General features: G+C 42.1%; 1 protein-coding gene across 3 annotated transcripts in view; it reads left to right on the top strand.

Annotated features, from left to right (window-relative positions):
* Window positions 1-17,817, top strand: part of DDX43 (DEAD-box helicase 43) — a 37,144-nt gene extending 19,327 nt beyond the window's left edge. For 2 of the 3 annotated variants that reach the window (XM_082474207.1, XM_082474205.1), the window contains exons 2-17: window positions 1,041-1,096; window positions 1,382-1,508; window positions 2,318-2,443; window positions 3,564-3,645; window positions 4,886-5,042; window positions 5,268-5,386; window positions 5,996-6,097; window positions 6,478-6,619; window positions 7,165-7,265; window positions 8,274-8,361; window positions 9,026-9,153; window positions 9,360-9,469; window positions 9,935-10,073; window positions 11,775-11,862; window positions 12,392-12,547; window positions 13,157-17,817. In XM_082474207.1, coding sequence (XP_082330333.1) covers window positions 1,041-1,096; window positions 1,382-1,508; window positions 2,318-2,443; window positions 3,564-3,645; window positions 4,886-5,042; window positions 5,268-5,386; window positions 5,996-6,097; window positions 6,478-6,619; window positions 7,165-7,265; window positions 8,274-8,361; window positions 9,026-9,153; window positions 9,360-9,469; window positions 9,935-10,073; window positions 11,775-11,862; window positions 12,392-12,508 — 1,682 coding nt within the window. In that variant the 3' untranslated portion in view covers window positions 12,509-12,547; window positions 13,157-17,817. The remainder of the gene's footprint in view (window positions 1-1,040; window positions 1,097-1,381; window positions 1,509-2,317; window positions 2,444-3,563; window positions 3,646-4,885; window positions 5,043-5,267; window positions 5,387-5,995; window positions 6,098-6,477; window positions 6,620-7,164; window positions 7,266-8,273; window positions 8,362-9,025; window positions 9,154-9,359; window positions 9,470-9,934; window positions 10,074-11,774; window positions 11,863-12,391; window positions 12,548-13,156) is intronic. The other variant, XM_082474206.1, reaches the window with a different exon arrangement.
* Window positions 17,818-18,797: the final 980 nt, after the last annotated feature.

Below are 18,797 nucleotides of genomic sequence, written 5' to 3'. Positions count from 1 at the left end.
TGACAGATATTTAGGTGATTTCCACCTCTTAGCTATCGTGAATAATGATGAATATGGGAATGCAGATACCTTTCTGAGATCCTAGTTTCAATTCTTGTGTATAAGTTCCCAGAAGTGGGATTGCTGGATCACACGGTAGTTCTATTTTTAGTTTTTAAAGGACTCTGCATACTGTTTCCATAGTGACCGCACCAATTTACATTCCCACTCACAGTGCATAAGGGTTCCCTTTCTCCACATCCTTGCCAACTTGTTATCCCTTGTCTTTTTTTTTTTTTAATAAATTTATTTATTTATTTGTTTTTATTTTTGGCTGTATTGGGTCTTCGTTGCTGTGCCCGGGCTTTCTCTAATTGTGGTGAGTGGGGACTACTCTTCGTTGCGGTGCGTGGGCTTCTCATTGTCGTGTGCGGGCTCTAGAGCACAGGCTCAGTAGTTGTGGTGCACGGGCTTAGTTGCTCCGCAGCATGTGGGATCTTCCCGGACCAGGGCTCGAGCCCATGTTCCCTGCATTGGCAGGCGGATTCTTAACCACTGCGCCACTAGGGAAGCCCCATATTCCTTGTCGTTTTGATGAGAGCCATTCTAACAGGTGATATCTCATTGTGGTTTTGATTTGCATATCTCTGATGATTTCATCATCTTTTCATATACACCTGTTGGTCATAATTATGTCTTCGAAGAAAGGTCTATTCAAGACCTTTGGCCAGTTTTTAATTGGACTTTTTTGGTTGAGTTGTGTGTAAGGGTTCCAATTTCTTCACATCCTTGCCAACACTTTGGATCCAATTAGTCTTTCCTTGGGCTGATGGTGAATCCTTAGTATCTACCTCTGGGAAAGGAACCTCCTACCACCCACCACAATTTGGAATAGAAAGCGCCTGCTTCCCTTTTTCCAAACTGAAAGTGATTACTGGACCCTAGGAGCCTTTGTTTGGATGATCTGGGAAGAACTAGGGAAGGCTTTGAGCAAAGTCGGTAGTGGGTTCCCCATAATTGATTTCAATTTTTTAAAAAAAACCCTTTATTTTTAAAAACAGGGCGTGGTGGGTCAAAAATAAAAGAGATCCAGAGCTCAACATACACCAAAATACAGGTAAATTATTTGGGTTCTTAAATCCTTAAAGAGGATGAACTATGGTTCATTCCTAACTCTAATTTCTCTTCAATTATTAACATACTGTTGTAACTTAGATAAGTTGCCAAAGCTCTTCGTACTTCTTTTTAAGAACTCACCTAAGCTGTAGTCCATTCATTATATCTTAGATGCTGATTGATAGCAATCCTGTATTTCTTTTACACTTTTATTCTATTTGAGGTTGAGTGCGGTGGGGGGGACGGTGAAGGGACTTATCTCACCTATTTTCCCCCTTGTATCTAGATAATAAAAGGGTACCCTGAAGCAGAAGTAAGAATTTTTGGCACCAAGGCAATGCAGAGCAAAGCGAAAACAGTGATAGATAATCTTGTTCAAAAACAAGAAGACTACAAAACAGAACCCAAAGTTGGTAAGTAATTTTTGCCCACTAAAGCCCTGTAAAATTTTAAATGTTTTATTCAGTGTTATAAGCCATATTATAGCTGCTTTTCCTGATAACAAATCTTTGGCTTGCCATCATTAAGTCTAGTCTGTTATAGAATTTTTTTCTATGAAATCCAGGATACTTTTCCTCAAACTAAGACACTTAATATCTGCTGTTAAGCCTGGCAGTTTTACTTTTGAGTAAAAACAAAATAACCTTTTAATACACTTCACTGTTGATGGTACAGCAAGGATTAGTCCTGGCCTCCTGTCTATGGTCCCTTCCCTGGAATGTGACTGACTTTGAAAACTGCCTAATTATTTGATATTTAAAAAAATCTCAGATCTACTTGGACTAGAGAAAAAGCCATTATTGAACTATTTCCAGAAGCAACAAGGAGAAGAGTCTTCCGTCCAGATGGCAGCATTGCCTCTTAGTGTTTCTTGGGAAAGAACCTCTAAAAAGCCTCTAAGACACTGTTTCTTCTGTTTACCTGGGGTAATATCTGCCACACAGAATTATTGTAATGATAAGTGATGTGTTATTTATTATCAGACACTAAGTCTCTCATGCTTTTTAACTGCTCCAGTAATTTTTTTTTGCATTTCAGAAATGTGAAGTAAATAACTGGCAAACCGTGACCGGAATTGTCATGGCACTGTTGTACTAAATTCCTAAATTTAATGTTTCAAGCATTATTATTGTTGGGTTATTAAAACAGAAAATAGTAAAATTGCTTTGGATTTTATACTGGTAGGATTTGTTTGGAAACTAATTTGGAATATTTTTAACAGATGTTGCTGTTGTCCAACCTTCGGATGGAAAAGATGCAAGGAAAGATGTTTCAGGAAATCAGAAATCGGTTGATTGGGATAAGTTCCGAGAAGATATTTTGAAATGCAACAAAAAAAAGTGGGCAGGTTAGTGCTGGATCCCAACGCTTACATGTGGTATTGTTGTTCCTAGTAATTGAGGTTTTTAACCTCTATAAAAAATGTGTTGCTCTTAGTAATGAAATCTATATGCAAAATGACAGTAGAATTTGAAATGCTGCAATTAGTCTCTAGGACATGATATTTCTATGTCTGTGTTGCGGTTTACATTACAAATGGAAAGTTAAAACTTATTTATACCTTGTCTTATTTGAGGTAACTCGCTGCACAAGTTTAATAAAAATAGAAAATTGGGCCAAAAGGGAAATGAAGTGAGTAAACATGCCAACCAGGAGTTAACATTTTGCTATGACTGAGCAAAAATTGATCTTGGAGTGTCCTGGCCAAGAAGGGCAAAATAAAAAGAGAAGAACATTTAATAAGATCATACAGTTCTTGAAGAAATGGGTTTTTTTACTTCTCACTTGGAATTATATATGGAGTATAATGTTCTTACATTATTCACTGAATTTCAGAGTAAATTCAGGCATGAATTTGATCAGAATGAGGCAGTGGGACAACATCATTTATTTAAAGTTAAACAGTGAACACTACCATGTGACAAATATTAACAAGGGTTCATTCCACTCTGGTGGTCAGCCTGTCCCATGCAATCTCAACAACATGTGTTGGGAGATTTGGGTGGAGGTGGGAAGCAGAAAAAGGACTTAAGTTTGGTGGAAGTGTGATAAGCATTTAAAAAAGAAAACAAAGTAGCTTCAAAGTAGAGGATAGAATAAGGATGAATATTTTATTCCTAAACAGTAATGGGATGGACCCTCAAAGAAAAGAAAGTTAGCTTACTATGAGAGAAGATTCATCAGTTGTGATGTCTGTGTGTCTTGTGAAGCATGGTTTATTTTATATTTAATTATTAAAGATCTCTTTCTTGGGTGAAAAATGTAATTGAAAGACAAAGCAAAAATGGAGATCTCTGAGAGGCTGGCAAAAGCTTTGCTGGCAAAGTGTGGGACAGCTGTCTAGAGCTATATCTGTGCAAGGTGAACCTGATACATATTTTAGTTTGATTTCTGTTGCTTTGAATAAATGTCAATGAAATGTAAATGCTCATTAATCGTCCAAGTTAAAATTTTGGGTTTTGTCCCAGGTTTACCTCCAATTAAGAAAAACTTTTACGTGGAGTCAGAAACAACAAGTTCAATGTCACAAGACCAAGCAGACAATTGGAGGTGAATAGTTTTACTACTTTTTATTGAGTATTTGTAGAGTTATGCTGGTAAATGAACCCATGAGGAAAAGATTTGAAATGATTGCATTTGAAACTGTAGCTTCCTATTCAAAAGAAAACTTGGTTGCACCCTACATCATATACGTTAGAGCATTGCTATCCAATAAAACTTCTGGCGAAGAGGGGAAATGGGCTATATTTGTGTCTAGATCTAGAGTAGTTACTATCCATATGTGGCTATTAAACACTTAAAATGTAGCTAATATAATTGAGGAACTGAATTTGAAATTTTAAATTTAAAGAGACACGTGGTTAGTGCCTGCTGTATTAGCAGTTTTTGAGAATTATTTCAACAAGTGTTGAAAATCATGAGAAATTGATCTGATATCTGAATATTAGACAAATTTCTTACTCTTTGGTCCTTATTATCTGGAATTATAGGTCCTAATGGCAACATTTTTTCTATTAATATCTGTTCTAAAACTAAGAGAGTATGGTATAGCAGACAGAGCAGTTATTCTAGGATTGGGGTAGGGCCCTGAGCGTGGACAAGTGACTAAAGATCACCTGTCGAATGAGAATAATTCCCACTTCAAAGTATTGTTGAGGATTAATTAAGGAAATGTGTGTGAAACATTATAGGCCCTCAGGCGTTTGCCAAATCTGACTTTGATTCATGAAGCATATAATTTTCAGGCTCTATTCTTTTTTTTTTTTTTAAAGTATTTGTTTATTTATTTATTTATGGCTGTGTTGGGTCTTCGTTTCTGTGCGAGGGCTTTCTCCAGTTGCGGTGAGCGGGGGCCACTCTTCATCACGGTGCGCGGGCCTCTCACTATTGCGGCCTCTCTTGTTGCAGAGCACAGGCTCCAGACGCGCAGGCTCAGTAGTTGTGGCTCACGGGCCCAGCTGCTCCGCGGCACGTGGGATCTTCCCAGACCAGGACTCGAACCCGTGTCCCCTGCATTGTCAGGCTCTATTCTTAACCTTTCCATGAAATTTTCATTGGCCCATTCATGCATACAGTGTAATTTTTTTCCTTCTTTGGAGCTATTCTGGTAAAAAAAAGATGGGCTTGCTTCTATTTCTTATTATGTTTTACTGTACCTTATCCAGCAGTCTAATTTTAATCAGTTGCAGTTGAATTTCTAGATATGACATGAACTAATGTTGGAAAAAATTTCTTGCTTGGGGAGTAAAGTGACCAAAGCCACTAATCCTTGTTCTATTTTTCCTTAAAGGAGGGAAAATTATAATATAATGTGTGATGACTTGAAAGGTGGTGAGAAACGTCCTCTTCCCAACCCTGTTGGTAATTTTGAGGATGCATTTCACTGTTATCCTGAAGTTATGAGAAACCTTCAAAAGGCAGGTTTTCAAAGGCCAACACCAATTCAGGTATGCTTTCTTTAATTCTAACATTTCATCGACTTTCCCCCCTCAATTTCTGGTCGTTAGAAGTTATACCACCAGGGAGCAGCTGTCTCTTATGAGTGTCCCCCCAGCACCTCCACCGCTGCCTAGCACTCAAAATGCTGAGAAGTTTGGGGCTGGGAGAGGAGGAAGGAACACTTGACAGAAAGCAATGCACTTTTTATTTTAATACTTCTCATTCTGTTTCAGTCTCAGGCGTGGCCAATCATTCTGCAAGGAGTAGATCTTATAGGAGTAGCTCAGACTGGAACGGGGAAGACATTGTCCTACTTAATGCCTGGATTTATTCATATTGACTCACAACCTCTGTAAGAATTACTACATCTGGGTTCTCTTTAGGGGTTTAACAGGTATGGATTCCAAAAATGCAATGCAAGTTTCTTCGATTGCCTTGGTCGAAAGGTAATGCCTAGTTTCGGGCAAATGCACTTGTGCTGTTCTGTTGAGCTATAAATGGACAAAACGTTTTTAGGAAGCAATAGGTAGTAGCCACCGAAAGTCTTAATAGTGAAACACTGGAAACAAATTGTTTAAATTACCGTGTCCAGTACAATTCTGTGAGAATGTCTGACACAGGAAAGCTCTGGCCCTGTTCAATGAAAAGGCTGGTGTCTGGACCCTAGGATTTTTTTTTGTTAGGCTGTTTTTCTTTATTATTTCTCCACTTCTTATGTGTGGTGCTTATTTGTGGCTTTGACAATCATTGCTGCCTTTTTTTTTTTTTTTTTTTTTTTTGGCCATACCTCGAGGCTTATGGGATCTTAGTTCCCTGACCAGGGATCGAACCCAGGCCCTCAGCAGATGAAAGCTCGGAGTCCTAACCAGTGGACCGCCAGGGAATTCCCTCATTGCAGGCACTGAATGAAGGTCCTGTATGTCTGAGACGGGTACTTTACTAACGTGTTTTCTCTCCAAAGAGCCAGGAATGGGCCGGGCATGTTAGTCCTCACCCCGACTCGAGAGCTAGCTCTGCAAGTGGAAGCTGAGTGCCGTAAATATTCATATAAGGGTCTTAAAAGGTGAGTCTCTTCTTTGACCATGCCTGCATCAGCGTTCTAACCGTCTGTAGCTGTAGACATCCTCCCCATCATTTTCACACATCCTGAGAAGCTGATTGGCTCAGCGTGGGTCAGGCTTACTTACCCCTGATCCAAATCGACCGTAACCTGGGCGGTGGGGTCAGATAACAAGGATGCGACCGTGGCTCTCGTAGGACCACGTCCCTGTGGGTTGGTGGTTGCGGATGGTTCTCAGAAAGGGGCCAATACTGTACTACCTGAGACTTTGGATTTATGTACTTTTTATTTTATACCCAAAATGCCTAGGTTGGTTGGGATTTTTGAATTGTGATGGGATATTCCCCACGTGAACATGAACCTCTGTATTTTTTTTTTTTAAGCGTTTGTATATATGGTGGTGGCGATAGAGATGGACAAATAAAAGACTTAGCGAAAGGTGTCGATATCATTATTGCCACTCCCGGAAGACTCCACGATCTACAAATGAATAACTTTGTGTACCTGAAGAGCGTAACCTACCTGGTAATCGTGGAGCAGGGGTTCGGGGTCCTGGGAGGAAGAACTGAACTCTTCATCAAACCCTTTAGAATGGCTGTCCATTTCATAATGGTTTTAAATCTTAGGAATGTTGCTCATTCCCTCTAGTTTGTTAAAATACAGATTTTAAGATCATTCCATTTTAGTATTATATAAATATTTTAAAATGTAGGTAAGTACAAAAGAATTCCACATGAATATTTTAGACACTTAAATTGTTTTTTCATTAAATAGATTTAGAAACTGTTAGTTGGCAAACTTAAATCAATCTGTGTTGCAACTACAGATAGCTTAGGTAAAGGAGGAAATGAAAAAATTACCTTAGCATTCATAAAGGCAGAGCATATATATTAGCTACCTTCCATACCTAATCTAGCCATCATTTTTTTTTTTTTTGGCCGTACTGCACGGCTCGTGGGATCTTAGTTCCCTGAACCAGGGATGGAACCCGGGCCCTCAGCAGTGAAAGCGCGGAGTCCTAACCGCTGGACCACCAGGGAATTCTCCTAAGCTAACCATTTTTAACGCAGGTATTAGATGAAGCTGACAAGATGCTGGATATGGGATTTGAACCCCAGATAATGAAGATTTTATTAGATGTACGCCCAGACAGGCAGACAGTTATGACAAGGTAGGTATATGTTTAATTTGCTAGTCTGCAAAGTAGAAATCAGTAGAACCAAATCCATTTGATTTTAGAGCCTTTCTTAAAAGTATTTTGAGATCCTTTGGTGAAAGATATGTCATCACTTAGGATAGCAACTCAGTGTAACAGTTCAGCAATGACTATTGGGTTTCCTGAATTAAAAATAAGATTTCTAGGGACTTCCCTGGTGGTACAGCAGTTAAGACTCCGCACTCCCAATGCAGGGGGCCCGGGTTCGATCCCTAGTCCGAGAACTAGATCCCACATGCTGCAACGAGGATCCCACGTGCCGCAACTAAGACCCGGCACAGCCCAAGTAAATAAATAAATGTTTGAAAAAGAATAAGATTTCGATAAAAAAATGCAGGGGAGACTGTTCCACAGGGGGGTCTCAGACTGGAAAAAGTAATCACCTGTCCAGAATACTTTTTGGCGAAGATAAAGCTGAGGCAGCAGAAGAGTATGTGATTGGGGAAGTAGACTAAATTTATCCATTTTGTTTTCTTACTAAACTTCCCATCTTTGTAATTAGTGTGAAAGTACAGAAGGTGGTGACTTTCATAATATATGCTTGAAGAAACATCTGAATGTACATATCCAATCATTGGTACAGTTAAAATGTTTTTATTTGGCATGAGCATTTGGTTTTGCCTGCTGACAATGTATGAAAAATACTGGGGTTTTTTGCCTTATTTATAAAGGCCGAGAGAACTAATCTAACACCTGAATTCCTTGTACCTTTTCATAGATTAGAAAGGTATAGCTCTTCTTCACCTTTTGTTTACAAACCTATTAAACTTTTTTAAAGGTTTTATCTAGTAGCTTTATTGAGCAGTTCATTGTGAAGCAAATGTTTTCTGTGAAGTTGGCCTCATTAAAAAGTACTAAGTTTGTCTTTCATGAGTAATTTGGTTCATAGCATTCTTAGGGAAATTTAGTAATGTTTGCTTTATAATACATTTTTAATGTTTGTGTATTACGTTTTATCTCCAGTGCAACGTGGCCATGTGCTGTCCGTAGACTTGCACAATCTTATTTGAAAGAGCCCATGATTGTGTATGTTGGTACTTTGGATCTAGCTGTAAGCTTGTTTTTAATTACTATTTATATCTTATTAATTATGGAAATGTTTTGCCATTGTAAAGCTCTCTGGCCTTTCACTTCATAATTGAGATTGGCCTTTCAACTAATCATTAATGAAAATTGACGTTTTACTTAAATCACTGGTAATTAATAATGGGTCATTGCCCTAGGCTCATTTCATGAGATTTCACGAAAGACAGGATAAATGCTTCAGAATCTATTTCATCTCTGGGTCAATAAAATGGTACCAGCGATACTTTGAAATTTTGTGTTGTCAAAATACTTATTGAATGGAAACTCTTTGGGTCATCAGCTGAACATCATCTTCATTGCAAAGGCTATATCCAAATTCATGGCGATAGTTTTGTAAGCTTGGCCTCAAACCGTGGTTATTCCTTTTCCAACAATAGTAACTGGCTGCTTTCAACACACTGCCACGTATTCTAGAGTTCCCAACTTAGCATGGGTGACTCACTGGTAAAAAGTGAAAGACTGAGCCATAAATCCTTGAGTAGGAACCAGTGATCTTGCAAGGACCTGCCATTTTTCCTGCTAGCAGTTTATTAGAACATTTAACCAATGATAGAAATAAGATGGATTTCGAGCCAATATATGGGGTTTGCCCATTAATATTGATGAACTATGATCTCTGAGTCCTTTAGGCTGTAAGTACCGTGAAGCAAAATATAATTGTCACCACAGAAGACGAGAAACGATCGCTTATCCAAACTTTCATCGAGAGCATGTCTCCCAAAGACAAAGTCATAATATTTGTTAGCCGGAAAGCTGTGTGAGTATATTTTTTACATTCAAATCATCAGTCATGGTTTGTTTTGACATTGTTTCTATGTGTATATGCATTTCAAATGGGGGGGGGTTGGTGTATGTCTTACAGTATGCACATTACTTCAGACTCTTGCCAGTGGAAGTAACAGTATGAATTGATGGTGGTATGAGAATAAGCACTTAGACCCCTGACTTTATCTTTTGCTTCAGGGCTGATCATTTATCAAGTGACCTGTGTATCCAGCATATATCAGTAGAGTCTCTGCATGGCAACAGAGAACAGAGTGATCGAGAGAGAGCATTAAAAAACTTTAAAACAGGTACATTTATACAATTAATATTGCAGTTTAAAAGTGTCCAGTGCCTGGACTTGCTTGAGTGATGGCACCTTTTCATGGAACCCATGTCTAAGATCTGCCCTCAGCTTGCAGATCCCAGAACTATACTTGTTCTAAATATTAATCAGATTCTCAGAACTATCTCAAGCTAATGTTTAAAACCTGGATATCAAGGCAGTAATTTGCAGTGAGGGTGTTGTCTTAATTTACTTGAGAGGCATATATCTTTGCCATGGTTCATGGACCCTTTGAATTTTGGAATCTATTGTGTTGTAACTTGCCAGCAGTTAAAAAAGGCTAAGTAACCCTTTCCCGTCTTCACTGTCTTTAAAAGAGTTTTAATATTAAAAGCAAGGATAGTTCACCTGATCAGATATTAGGGGACAGATATGTCTTGGGTTGGTTTGTACCAGCATGTGTCTGTATTCTTTTGGCTTTACTCTTTAGGGAAAGTGCGAATACTGATTGCTACCGATTTAGCATCTCGTGGTCTTGATGTCCATGATGTCACACACGTCTATAATTACGATTTTCCCCGGAACATCGAAGAATATGTGCACAGAGTAGGGCGCACCGGGAGAGCAGGGTAAGTCAGTCCATCCAACCTGGCTCCCCATTCTCTTCACAAAAAGGACCTTTTTCCCCTCTGAGAGCACTATCATAAAATCCCCATAACATGCTGTTTAAACAACTGCAGATTAGGTTCCAAATTGCTGTTTGAACAGCTAAATCTTTTTTTTTTTTAACTTATTTATTTATTTTTGGCTGTGTTGGGTCTTCGTTTCTGTGCGAGGGCTTTCTCTAGTTGCGGCAAGCGGGGGCCACTCTTCATCGCGGTGCGCGGGCCTCTCACTATCGTGGCCTCTCTTGTTGCGGAGCACAGGCTCCAGATGCACAGGCTCAGTAGTTGTGGCTCACGGGCCCAGTTGCTCCGTGGCACTTGGGATCTTCCCAGACCAGGGCTCGAACCCGTGTCCCCTGCATTAGCAGGCAGATTCTCAACCACTGCGCCACCAGGGAAGCCCTGAATGGCTAAATCTTTTTTTTTTAATCGAAGTATAGTTGATTTACAATGTTGTGTTAATTACTGCTGTACAGCAAAGTGATTCAGTTATACATATATATATACATATATATATATATATTCTATTTTTTTAATATTCTTTCCCATTATGGTTTATCATAGGATATTGAATATAGTTCCCTGTGCTATACAGTAGGACCTTATTGTTTATCCATTCTATATATCAAAGTTTACATCTGCTCACCCCAACTTCCCACTCCATCCCTCCCCCAACCCCTTCCCCATTGGCAACCACAGGCCTGTTCTCTATGTCCATGATTCTGTTTCTGTTTCATAGATAGGTTCATTTGTGTCATATTTTATTTATTTATTTATTTTTTATTTTTGAGATTTTTTTTTTTTTTTTGATGTGGACCATTTTTAAAGTCTTTATTGAATTTGTTACAGTACTGCTTCTGTTTTGGTTTTTTGGCTGTGAGGCATGTGGGATCTTAGCTTCCCGACCAGGGATGGAAAGAACTCTCACCCCCTGTATTGGAAGGCAAAGTCCTAACCACTGGACCGCCAGGGAAGTCCCTTGTGTCATATTTTAGATTCCACATATAAGTGATATCATATGATATTTGTCTTTCTCTGTCTGGCTTACTTCACTTAGTGTGATAATCTCTGGTAGCATCCATGTTGCTACAAACGGCATTATTTTGTTCTTTTTTATGGCTGAGTAGTATTCCACTGTGTATATGTACCACATCTTCTTTATATAAATGGCTAAATCTTTTTTTTAAATTAATTAATTTTTTGGCTGCGTTGGGTCTTCGTTGCTGCGTGCAGGCTTTCTCTAGTTGCGGTGAGCGGGGGCTACTCTTCGTTGCGGTGCACGGGCTTCTCATTGCGGTGGCTTCTCTTGTTGCGGAGCACAGGCTCTAGGTGCACGGGCTCAGTAGCTGTGGCACGCAGGCTCAGTAGCTGTGGCTCGCGGGCTACAGAGCACAGGCTTAGTAGTTGTGGCGCATGGGCTTTGTTGTTCCGCGGCATGTGGGATCTTCCCGGACCAGGGCTCGAACCCGTGTCCCCTGCATTGGCGGATTCTTAACCACTGCGCCACCAGGGAAGTCCCTGAATGGCTAAATCTTAATGTATCATACGTAGTTGGGCTTGTGAAAGAGTTGAGGTTTTGCTGCTGCTGTTTTTGTTCTATTTTGCTAGCTGAATCATGAATATAAATTATAAATCAAATTAAATTGACTTTTTTCCCCCTTGAAGGAGGACCGGGGTATCTATTACCCTTATCACTAGAAATGATTGGAAGATTGCTGGTGAATTAATTAATATTCTGGAAAGAGCAAATCAGGTGAGAATATGCAACTCTGTTTTCTAAGGTTCAAATTTCATTTATTCCAAGTACTGGGGCTTTACTGCCTGTCAGGAAATACAGATATTAAACAAGTAATTAAGCGTGTTATGAGGGCTGTAGCATGGCAAAGATGAGCACTATAGTATATAAGTGGGGAACCTGGTCTAATAGGGGTGAACATCACTGGACCCTGCTGAGGAAGATCCCAGTGCGGTGGAGGTTGGAGAGAACAGAGGAAGCAGAGGACACACTCAGGCCCCGAGGTGAGGAAGTGACACCAGGCAAAGGCACCAGGAAGCAGCTGAAGGGCCACGCCGGCAGGAGGGCCGCGTACTTACTGACGGGGTTTTTAAGACTAGGCTGGTTTTTATACCTTGAAGATTCGGTGTTGCATATGCAGAGGGACACGTTCCATTCTGTTTGGAAGGTGTCATGTAATCAGTTGTGGAGATTCTCTGGAGATTGTAGAAAAGCTGTTATATAACGAGAATCGCCTCAATCCTAATAACACGTTTAATGGCTTCAGAGTGTCCCAGAGGATCTTGTGGCGATGGCTGAGAGATATAAAGCAAATAAACTGAAAAAAGAAATGGAAAATAAATGGGAAAGACCCCAAGGAAAACCCAAGAAGTTTTATTGTTAACGTCTATGTTGAAAAGTGGTACCAGCCTACTTAAAAGAGGTAAAATTTGAATAACATGGACTTTCAAACACCTGGTTTCCTTAACTAGGCTTTGTTAGTGTGTTTATTACAATCAGCATTATCTCTAAGAGTCATTAACATAATAAATGAGATCTTATTCTTTATCTGTTACCTAAATTCTAATTAATATATCTTAGAAGTATTAATTCAGAGGTGAGAAAAAACCTTTAAGTTGTACAGTCGTAAGAGTATAATGGAATATAATAGAACTGGTGGAGGTATAAATTGGTATAACCTTTTCTGAGCAATCAGGTGGTAATGTATCAATTGTAAATACATATACTTTTTGATCCAGCAATTCCTCTGGACATAAATGTCCAGTAGGGAGCCATATGAATAAACTATGGAGAAAATCGTATCATATAAGGGCCTAATGCCTATGACATAGGAAACCCCTAACACTGAACAAAAACAACCTGATTAGAAAATGGGCCAAGGACTTGAATAGACATTTCTCCAAAGACATACAAATGTCCAACAAGTTAAAGATGCTCAGCTTCAGTAATCACTAGGGGATTCAAAGGTCACCTCACCCCCATTAGAATGGCACAGTACATCAATTTATGGTTTTTCCTGCTTGTTTTTCAGAATTCAAGATTTTTTTTGAGATATATTTATCTAAGATACTGTGGAAGTATTGGAAGCATGCTGGCAGTATGAAGAGATGACTGATTCTTAAAATAATAGTGTTTAAAATGTAGAATTCAGTATTTTATACTTTAATAAGATCAAAAGTATTTAAACTTGAGTTGAAAATTTTTTTATCGATATTAAGGAATGTAGCATTAAAATTTCATTTTTTGCTATCTTTATGTTAAAGAAAGAAATAAAAGTAAATTTTGTCCCCTATAATGTTGCTGTGTTAAGGTCAATCTTTAAAGGGTTTCAAGCTTGTTCAGATGTTGTCATAGCAGTGAAAATGCTGTTAACACAATAAGTTTTTTTCTGTGATAAAAAGACAAGCTGATCCATCTTCCTCAATAGCCCTTTAATTTTGTGTTTACCACATAGTGTTTTATTTGGTGGTACTTTTCTTACTACTTTATCTACTTTGAAATGAAACAGTAAAAGGATTTCATGGGGCCAAAATATGCAACAGCTGTTTGTTAAATTTTAGCCTAGCGCTCCAGGATCAAGTAAATCCTGGGTAAATTCATTTCCCCGAAAGCTTCTTTGACTAATCATGGTCCCCTACTTTCCCTTATACTTTTGTGTAGTTTTCTGTTCCCTACATGATAATTACTTATACCATGTTATCGTCTGTCAGAAGTTGAATAGTACTGAGGAAATACGTTCATGATACAAGAACCACAAACACCCACCAAAAGGTGTATGTAATGAGAATAAATTTTTGTAATAAGTTTCATTACGTGAAAATGCATTAAAATTAGTGAAATACTAACATTAATTTGGGCTACTGACAGGTTTTCAGCGAAGGTGGGCTAGGCTAACAGCTAGGAGCCCATCTTTCCCTAAAAGTGCAGAATGAAACGTAAAAAGAATACACAGTGGGGACAAAAGACAGTCTCTTCAGTAAGTGGTGCTGGGAAAACTGGACATCTGGTTATGAAAGACCGCAATTAGAACACGCTGGGGAGTGTGGGGAGGGCAGCCCCGGGGCTGAGGGGCTCGGGATGCAGCCAGGGGCTGCAGGGACCGGTGGGCTGCTTGCTGCCGGTTCAAGGCCCGTCCCGCTGCTGCCCCGGGCTATGGCCAGAGCTGCTGCCTCCGGCCCATGGGCGTCACATCCTTCAGCAAGAGGGTCCAGAAGAGCACCTCGCAGAAGAAGGTCCAGCTGCACGTGGACAGGAGCCTCAGGTGAACACTCTCCGACGTTACAGAGGACGCTATAAACTGCAGAGCAGGCCAGGCTTCAGTAAGGCCCAGTGAGCAGAAACCGTCAGCCAAGGCTTCAGGGACAGACCTGTGAGTGAAAACGAGACCCTCCTTACTTTTCTACCCGGTGAAGAGTGACCACAGCAAACCGGACCAGAAACGAGGGGCGGCGGCAAGCGGCTCCAGTGAGACTGGAGCACATCTTCAAGGGGTAAGTGCAGTGCTTAATGCACACTGATGTCGGCTACACTTAAGCCCATGAAGGCTGTTCAGTTTTACTGTAAATAAAAAGCTTGATGAATACTGTAAATCTTTTAGGTCAGGAGGATTACATCCTCCTGATTCAGCATGTTTACATGCAGACTTTTAAGGCAACTACTGGACTAAAAAAAAAAAAAAAAAACAAGAAAAAACAAGATCAGAAAAAGAATGAAAGGAAAACAATGTATGGCCGCATCAACGAAGCATGAAGTCAGTTCTCTTGGGACTGTGGGTGACAGCAGTCTTGGCAGTCACTGTGTGATGCCACGCTGCCTCACGCGAGGTGTAGCCCTGGTCCAGCAGCCTGCGGCTGGCGGTGGACCTGCGTGAGCAGACCCATCTGCTGGGGACACAGACCCCCACTTTGCTGCCTGCTTTGTCACTTGTCAGCAAGTCTGTCTGACGCGGGTCCCTGGCCGGCCCTGTGCCTGGCACACAGCGGGCACTCAGGCGGCATCTGCTGGCTGATCGAGCTGTCACTTCAGTGCCAGCCTTGTCACATCTGGTCCCCAGCTCCAGGTGCCGAGACCCCTGCCGTTTCTGTTGCTCAGCACGTGTAGTAGAGGAAACCCTGACACACCAACAGGAGGTTTCGGGTCAGGCGAGGTTTCAGGCAATCCCATGCGCCCAGCTGTATTGTGGAGGGTCCGGAAACACACATGCAGAGCCCCTCCCGGGGGCCGCGGCCCCTGGTGCTCCCCTCCATGCTTCATTCTGCGGGCAAAGTTACGTATCGCGACCTCAGCCGTTCTCCTGGGCCGGAAATGCTTTGACACATGGATGCATTTAGTGGTTTGGGGCTCATGTTTTCAGAAGCACTAATCCTTAATTCAGAACCACAGGACAGCTGCCAAGGACCGTGTGGTTCCTGCTCCAGAGTCCAGCCGTGGGGTGGAAGTTGTGAGCAGCCTTGACCTTCTGCACTGGGGGGTCAGCAAGGAAGCACGGCTTTGGGCAGCACAGGCCGGTGCCGTCTGATGCTCATTCCTGTGGGCGCTTCGCCTCTCTTTTCGGGGGAAAGATTGCTAAAAAAACTTTTTTAAGTATTAACAATTCCCTGGTTTTTTCTTTCTGTTCAAAAACTCAGATCCCTATATCTAATTCTATCAGAACCAAAGTATCCTTTGAAAATAAAGCTTTATATCCAAAAGTATGCTTTTGCAAAACTTTCTAGTCAGTGTGTTGGGGGAGCAGAGAGTGTGACCAGGGAGTGGGAAGGAAAGAGAAGAAAGGACTTGAATTCTAATTTCTGACCACCTTGCCATATACTGTGTTCGAAGGTATCACCTTCTTACTCAGTTTTAATTCTGAGTTCTTTCTTTTTTTTTTTTTTAATAAATTTATTTATTTTATTTATTTTTGGCTGTGTTGGGTCTTCGTTGCTGCGTGCAGGCTTTCTCTAGTTGTGGAGAGCGGGGGCTACCCTTTGTTGCGGTGCGTGGCTTCTCTTGCCGTGGAACACAGGCTCTAGGCGAGCGGGCTTCAGTAGTTGTGGCATGTGGGCTCAGTAGTTGTGGCTCACGGGCCTAGTTGCTCCACGGCATGTGGGATCCTCCCGGACCAGGGCTCGAACCCGTGTCCCCTGCATTGGCAGGCAGACTCTCAACCACTGCGCCACCAGGGAAGCCCCTGAGTTCTTCCTTAAGCCTCAAAGAATCAAAGCAGCAGTGGACAGCCTGGCCTGGTGGAGCGTTTTAGTGTCTCACGGATGGATTCATCTGAGCATCTGCCCGGAGAAGTCAGAAACCCGCCCCGCACCCCGAGCAGGGAGGTGGAGTGGCCAAAGGTCTCGGTTCCGTGGAGCGTGCTTTCCGTGGACAAGGACACCACTCTCACTAAATAACACGCGGTGTGTCCGTGGCAGCCACGCTTTCACCAGTGCTCACGATGCACGTCTAGCCGATTGCAGCCTTTTAAAATATGCGTAATTGAATGTACACAGAGCATCCTCTAGACTCTGGGGGGATCGTATTTTCATACACCCGACCACGGTTGGCACGTCAAGGTGCTCTCTGTGTCTCCAGTCGTGCAGATTCAGTGCGTATTTAGAGAGCATCTCACTGCTCACAGCTCAAGGCTGTTGATAGGTAGGCACCAAGAAGGCTCTGAAGTATGCAGCTTATGTCGGTTTTTCCTGAGAAGCTGAGTTAGAACGGGTTTGAAGGAATCAAAACACCAAACCCCCTTTGTCAAGGGGAGTGTTTTGATATCAGGCTGGAGTTTGGGGGCAGATGGGGTTAAGGCATTGGTAACCTGCTCTCTGGAAATATCCACATACTATTGAGAAGAAAAAAAAAAAGTGTAGCTGTCTGATGTTTGAGCCACAATTGTGGATGTGTAGGTCATGTCACCGTCTCTTCAACAGCAGATCTGTGTGCCCAGTTGAGAGAGACTCTGGACGAGAAGCTGTGGTGTTAGGCTTTGTCTGTTCCGGTGTGTCTGGAAGAGCGCGTTCATTCCCACGGGAAGCCCGGGACACTTTTCACCCTCAGCCAGAGGCTGGGCGCACGCAGTCCCGTGCTGTTTTTCCTCTAAGGAGAGGTCCTTTGGAAAGTGGAGGTTGTGTGTGTCTTTTCAACCTCTGAAAGCATGTCAGGTGAGAGAAGAGACAAAGCTCTCTGAGCTCATGTTTTTCTTGGGTGCAGAAATCTGTTCTTTCATCAGACCACGAAGCCACGTGCCTTAGCCTCTTCTGCAGCTTCCCACAGCTTGATCTGGGGCAGGAGGCTTCTGCCTCTTAGAGGTGGCTGATCCTCTAAAGCAACCCTGTCTGGCTCTGGGGAGCAGTGGGGCTTGAGGAAAGCAGCCCTCCCCGTGGCTGTCTGCATTTTTAAACCACCTGTCAAGGACTTGCGCTTCTCTCCACCTGTAGGGTTGCCACATTGCCTTCTCTCCGCTTGGTGCTCCTGGGCAAAACTGGCATGTGCCATCCAGAACTGGCGTTGTCTTCTTAAAGAGCACAGCTCCTGCCTCGGTTCCGGCCTGCCGTGCTTCTTTCATATGCCCTGAAGGGTGTCACATCTTGCCATTCGTGTTGCTTCGTTTTAAGGTTTTTTAAAAAAACAAACGGACAGACTTCTTATTTCAATGAACAAACTCTTAGGTTGGCAACAGCATGTGAGAAAGATCATAGCTGAACCCCCTGAAAGAGTGCAGCTGAGGGATTCAAGACCAGTGGTGTAAAAGGAAGAGGAATTTCACTTACGTGGTACAGCTGCCAAGTTGTTAGATGTTCTGGTCTCCGCTAAATAGTCACAGCTAGTCTTCCAGGGAGCAGATGTTAACAATTGTTTGCAGTTAGAATGCTGCATCTAACCTTGGCATTTCAGCTGTTTATTTTGTGGGAATTTTTGCTGCTTTCTTGCAGGGCACCTGCCTGGTAGAAAGGAGAAAGTAGGGGAGGGAACTAAGTCAGGGGCCCGACCGTGGATCCCAGAGTTGTTGCTGCATGGAAATCACCGGAAGGCTCTCAGGCATTACAATGACAAGATGCAACAGTTGAGAAGGGGCCTTTTAGCCATCTGGTCCAGACATTCTGCCTGCAACCTGCCACCCGGGATTTGAGCAGCCTGGGCTTAAATACCTCTGAGGACAGAGAACTTACTGCCTCCTGGGGAAGCCTGTTCTATCTTTGTTTTTGTTTTTGTTTTGTTTAATAAAGTTATTTATTTATTTATTTATTTTTGGCTGTGTTGGGTCTTCGTTGCTGCGCGCGGGGTTTCTCTAGTTGCGGCGAGCGGGGGCTTCTCATTGCAGTGGCTTCTCTTGTTGTGGAGCGCAGGCTCTAGGCGCACGGGCTTCAGTAGTTGTGGCATGTGGACTCAGTAGTTGTGGCTCGTGGGCTCTAGAGCACAGGCTCAGTAGTTGTGGTGCACGGGCTTAGTTGCTCCACGGCATGTGGGATCTTCCCGGACCAGGACTCAAACCCGTGTCCCCTGCATTGGCAGGCGGATTCTTAACCACTGCGCCACCAGGGAAGTCCCTTGTTCGATCTTTGTAAACCTCTGGCTTTTCTATGTTCTCTGTAACTTCCATCTTAGTCTCTGGCCAGTGGGGGCCAGGTTAATTGCTGGCACTGCTCCGGGGCACACTGTTTGTCTTTAGAAGGAGCAGCCAGCAAATAGACACTTTG

This window comes from Balaenoptera physalus, assembly GCF_965194825.1.
Source record: "Balaenoptera physalus genome assembly, chromosome: 9".
Lineage (NCBI taxonomy): Eukaryota > Metazoa > Chordata > Mammalia > Artiodactyla > Balaenopteridae > Balaenoptera > Balaenoptera physalus.
This window is presented reverse-complemented; position numbering and strand designations above follow the sequence as displayed.